Source organism: Rhinoderma darwinii, chromosome 5 (assembly GCF_050947455.1).
Source record: "Rhinoderma darwinii isolate aRhiDar2 chromosome 5, aRhiDar2.hap1, whole genome shotgun sequence".
NCBI lineage: Eukaryota > Metazoa > Chordata > Amphibia > Anura > Rhinodermatidae > Rhinoderma > Rhinoderma darwinii.
The window spans coordinates 113,186,372-113,192,371 of NC_134691.1; the positions used below are offsets into that span (position 1 = coordinate 113,186,372).

General features: G+C 38.1%; 1 protein-coding gene across 1 annotated transcript in view; it reads left to right on the forward strand.

Annotated features, from left to right (window-relative positions):
* The window catches only part of TWSG1 (twisted gastrulation BMP signaling modulator 1), a 58,528-nt gene extending 56,251 nt beyond the window's left edge, over window positions 1-2,277 (forward strand). Inside the window, exon 5 of the mRNA XM_075828367.1 lies at window positions 1,509-2,277. Coding sequence (XP_075684482.1) covers window positions 1,509-1,690 — 182 coding nt within the window. The 3' untranslated portion in view covers window positions 1,691-2,277. The remainder of the gene's footprint in view (window positions 1-1,508) is intronic.
* The last annotated feature ends 3,723 nt before the right edge of the window (window positions 2,278-6,000 follow it).

Genomic DNA, 6,000 nt, shown 5'->3' on the forward strand with positions numbered 1-6,000 from the left:
CGTATCTTCACAGCATAGACAATTGCCTTCAGATGACCCCAAAGATAAAAGTCTAAGGGATCTATCCAATGTGGGTTAGTGTCAGACCAATAGCTGTGGTTTTGTTTGTTAACTTCACCATTCACATAAAAGTTTGCCTCATCCCTGAACAAAATGTTCTGTGTAAACTGAGGGTCCTGTTCCAATTTTTGTTTTGCCCATTCTGCAAATTCAGTGCACCGATCTGGGTCATCCTTGTTGAGATGCTGCAGCAGCTGGAGTTTGTAAGGGTGCCATTTGTGAGTAGCTAATATCCGCCGAAGGGATGTTCGACTGATGCCACTCTCCAGTGACATGCGGCGAGTGCTACGCTGTGGGCTCTTGCAGAATGAAGCTAGGACAGCCACTGATGTTTCTTCATTAGTGACAGTTTTCATGTGTCCACATTTGGGCAAATCCAACACTGAACCAGTTTCACGAAACTTGGCAAGCAGTTTGCAAACTGTAGCATGGGAGATGGGTGGTCTCGTAGGGTGTCTTGCATTGAAATCTGCTGCAATGACCCGGGTACTGCGTTCACCAGACATCAACACAATTTCTATCCGCGCCTCACGTGTTAACCTCTGCGACATGTCAATGGCTGTAAACAAAGAGAAGCTTGTAAATAACTCTTGAAAGAATAAAGTAACGTTAAAACCAAGCACACCATTGTTTTTCTTGTGAAATTCTCGATAAGTTTGATGTGTCACATGACCCTCTTCCCATTGAAAAAACTAAAGTTGGATACAAAATGGCCAACTTCAAAATGGCCGCCATGGTCAACACCCAGCTTGAAAAGTTTCCCCCCTCCCATATACTAATGTGCCACAAACAGGAAGTTAATATCACCAACCATTCCCATTTTTATTTAGGTGTATCCATATAAAGGGCCCACCCTGTATATAAACTAGTCAATTAAAAAAAAAAAAAGACACCAGTATTATATATGGCACATGGTAGGTTGGGGCCCTGTTAAAGGTTTGGCCTTGAGACCCAGAAACCTCAAGTTATGCCTTCTAGACAAACCATGCACTATCTTGCCCTGTTAATGGCTAATAAATCAGAAACCGTCGAACTCACCTCCTATCTTTATATTTGTATCTGTTTTACTTTACACATAGCTGGTGACCAAGGTGAAATGAAATGATCTGCATGGCTCCAGCCCTTAAACCACATTGAGGACGATGGATAAGATAATTTAGTGTAATAGAGCTAAACTTCGCAAAATTGTGCCTGAACTCCTCATGCTTGTGCATTTTGAAAAGAAAGCATGCATATAGATAAGAGGAGAAGGAGTCTTCTAGATCATGTTCATGCTGTACCTAGCCACCATTTAGCAACATGGGCATTCACTCACATCTGAAAACTTTCGTGTTTAGTAAAACTTAGTTCTTTTGACATGCAAGAACAACCTAGAAAATATTTACCAATAAAAATTAGAAATCGCCATTTGATTTATTATATTAATTCTGTATTTATTTATTTTACAGAGCACATGTGCACCGTAGTATACTTTGATGACTGCATGTCTATCCATCAGTGCAAAGTTTCCTGCGAATCTATGGGCGCATCAAAATACCGGTGGTTTCACAATGCTTGTTGTGAGTGTGTTGGACCAGAGTGCATTGACTATGGCAGCAAAGCCGTGAAATGTATGCACTGCATGTTCTGAGGGCATTGTCCCCAGGCTCCATAATGCCCAATGTATAGAACTCCATTCATGCTACTAAGATATATGATCTGTATTGATCAAGAATAGTACATCTACTTAAGTAGGCACTTTCTACTCAAACCGCAAAGATGGTAAGGAAGAATATGTACTACATAGAAAGACACATCTAATTTTTGGTAACGATATTGTATTTTGTTTTTATACTCTAAATGTATGTAAATGTTTTAGATTTCTGTGTACTATTTCAGATTCACAGAATGTATTTTTTATAAACCATGTAAAATTAAATTTTATTATATAGTTTACAATATCATTACCATTTAAAATATCTTTTACATTTGGGAAATCAAAATTTCTGTAACAGAAAAGAGTTTGATGGTACCCTTGATATTATGACATTCATGTCTTAAATTGCATTTGTTCCTTGCATTGTATTAAACTGTAAACACAAAGGTATTGTTAACCGGAAAAGTGTATTATGTATATTTCTCTTGACCTTATTCCTCTAATTCCAGGATTTTTAATTTTTTTAACTTGTTGCACTTTCAGTCAATACTTCAAAATGTTCCATAAATCAATTTTGCTTACCTTTTTGTATGTTGTGTTTTTGTTCTTTTATAATGTGTGAAGAGGTCTGTTTTTATATATAAATAACGACATAATGGTATTAAAAAGCCTAAAACAAATTGGGCCTAGTTTTCATTTTGGTTTAAACTCTTTATAAGAGATCCACTTTCTCCATATGGCTCATCTATAAAAAAATAAGTGACCCACATTCCTTGGGGCACATATGTTCTTAGGCTGTGTAGAAGCTTTTGTGAGCAATGGCTTTTATCTGTGCCACAAAACCAGTCACAACCAGAAGATAAAGGGGAGCGTTCATAATGTATGTATTACTGCAAACAATAAAAATGCTTACTTCATATAATATCAGTGTAGAATAAGATCTGCCCTCTTAGTGATACATTTATTGGTGGAAATAAAATTGTAAATTTCATTTTAAACTTTAAAAGCCATAACCAGAAACTATATAGAAGCTCATATTATGAAAAAATAGAATATGTACAATATTAAATACAACACATAGAAATTGACAGAAATTTTTACTTCCGCAATTTTGTTTTTTGTTTCTGTTTTTTTGTCTAACAGCAAAATATGTTCCTTTTTCATACCGTTTTTGTATATAACGTTTAGAAACTTGAAATTGATTTACACTGAGGTACTGACATCTGTTTCCATACTATTAAAGTGTAGCTAAACGTTTAACAAACTTCTGACATGTCATAGTGACATGTCAGAAGTTTGGATTGGTGGGGGTCCGAGCACTGAGACCCTCACCAATCGCTAGAACAAAGCAGCTGAAGTGCTCGTGTGAGCGCTCAACCGCTTCGTTTCTGTTCGGCTTTTTTCGGAAAGCCTAAGTATCGGAGAACGGGCTCATAGACTTTCTATGGAGTCAATACACTGATACATTTATTTCTGGAAAAAGACAAACAGACCCGAAGCGGCTGAGCGCTCACATGAGCACTTCAGCTGCTTTGTTCTAGCGATTGGTGGGGGTCTCAGTGCTCGGACCCCCACCAATCCAAACTTCTGACATGTCCCTATGACATGTCGGAAGTTTGTCAAACGTTTAGCTACACTTTAAGATTATATTTTTGCGGAAAACAATATGCTGAGCCATGTGTCATTATGTACACTCTCTCCAGTGTGTTTTTTTGTTTTTTTACATAGCCTTTTCTACAGTGTTCCAGTGGGTACAATAGCCTCTGGACCTTTTTATTAAACAAAAATTATGTTCAACTTACAATGCCATACTATATGAACGGTATTTCTATCTAGCTGTGATATATGAACTGTACTGATATCCACCTGTGATGCGTATACTGTACTTCTCTCTACCAGTCCATGGTTGCACACATGGGCCACTAAGTTTTTGTTTTTTTTCTATTTTAGAAACTTAGTAGTTTGCATTATTATAATCAGTGCTGAACTGTGACCCATGTAATCAGCATGCCCAATTTACTGGTAATATGCCTGTAATTCTCCACAGTAAACAGCCAATCTGCACTAACATTGGTGGGAATTTAAAGTCTGGATTACAATAAAGTTTTCGTTTTTTTTTTTAATTCTTGGGGTGATGCAAAGGACCCTATTTCTATGAATTCATCTAGAAGAAGATATTGGTCATCGATATCCTATCTGATTTTACAGAGCGGTGAGCTGATTTATTTATTTATTTTTCACTATAATAATGATCATTAGGCCCGGTAGGAACAAGAAAGTAGAAACAAAAAATGAAGATAGGTTCTCTTTAAAGTGGACCTGTCATCCGATATATGGCGAGAGACAGCATAATATACCTTCCTGTATTATCTACCCCCACCAGACATGCTAATGAGGCAATAGCAAGTCCGGCAGGTACAGTAGTTCCAAGTTTCTGAATTATAAAACACATGCTCTCTGAAATATCACTCTCATCATCGACATTCTTTTCTAATTCGCAAATGCATGACAGCGCCTCCTGCTAGTCCGTGAGAGTTAAGTGATCAAGTGCTGCAGGAAAGATTCACATCGGAATATAACAGAAACTTGCTGTACTACGGTTTGTATTGCTTGTCTAGGACTTGACAAGTGCTATTCAATGACTACAGTTCACATGGTAGAATATGGGGACGTGATCCCCCCCCCCCCCCCCCCCACAAGCAAAGATCAATTACAAACTACCGGCACATGCTTTTTAAGTGATGACCCACCTATATTATCAGTACACTTACAGACTGTGTCAGGGTCATTGTGTAGACCCTTGGTTAAAGTTTTGTGCAAGTTTTGCAACTTTGTAATAAACGGTGTTTTAATTCCTCACCATTTCCAGATCTCAACTTGTAGTCCGTGAATAAACACTCTGGTGAGTATTGGCGTAGGAAAAAACTTGGAGATGAAACTTGATGAAATTACTTCCTCCTTTATTGATATCAACAGAGGTACATACAGAACATTACCATAAAGTAATGTACAAAGTACAGCCCACTGAGATACGCGCAGAGGCGCTTCTTATAGTGTTCAGGTCACTCACACCGATAATAAAGCTATACATTACATTGCCTTGCAAACACGTCAAGTTAAGTTGCTAACGTATAAACACTGGGGACCAGCAGTGGTGTGTATCTGTTTCTTTTCAATCATCCTTCTTCGCTTATGGCTTCGAGTTATAGCACATAAGCATATATGGAAATATCAATTGTGCGGATACATATACATCTATAAATTATAATATAAAACAAAGAATATAAAAACCTTAACATCATAAATACAAAAAATTAAACTTTGAACTATAAATGCTACTTCAATCGTCCCTCTTAAATTTAGTAACACTAAAATGTTTAATACAATTTAGTAAGACTTTGATTACGGTTTCCTCATTCTTCAGACTGCTACCCCAGATGTGATCTAAGCTTTGGTATTTACAACAGATGGTCCTGCTTTCTTTGTTGTACCTATTGCGTCCTTTATAACCCCAAACACTGGTTAATGTGGGTCCTGTTAATTCCTCTACTGAAGTGGATTTTTAGAATCATTTGAGTCCTGGTGTTCCTTGAACAAGTGCACCTGGTTACAGTGTATAAGAAAACATGGTCAACTATTTAGACACATAAAACAATAACTATCACCTCTTCAGTTACTTGCAGAACACCAGTGAGCCACCCTACCACTCAAAGTGTAACTAAACTTTTTTTAAAAAAATTTACATGTCAGAAATTTTGATCTGTGGGGGTCCGAGCGCTGACCCCCACTGATAGCTAAATGAAGCGGCAGAAGCACACTAAAAGGCTCTCTTCTGAGCGTTGTATGGGCTCAATAGAAAGTCTATGAGTCAGTACACCGCTTGCCCGGCTTTCCGAAGAAAGCCGATCAGAAACAAAGCGGCACAGCGCTCACCCGAGCGATTCTACAGCTTCATTTTAGCAAACGGTGGGTTTCAGTGCTCGGACCCCCACTGATTAAAACTTCTAACATAGCACTATGACATGTCAAACGGTTTTTAAAAGTTTAGTTATCCTTTAAAAAAAATTAGCTGGATTTAACCAGCTGAATCAAGACTTCGTGTTTAGTTTTAAGACTTAGGGTATGTTCACACGGCCAAATTACGGACGTAATTCGGGTGTTTTACGTCCGAAATTACGGCTTGAAAGCGTTGACAAACATCTGCCCATTGAAAGCAATGGGCTGACGTTTGTCTGTTCACACGAGGCGTATATTTACGCGTCGCTGTCAAAAGACGGCGCGTAAATAGACGCCCGCGCCAAAGA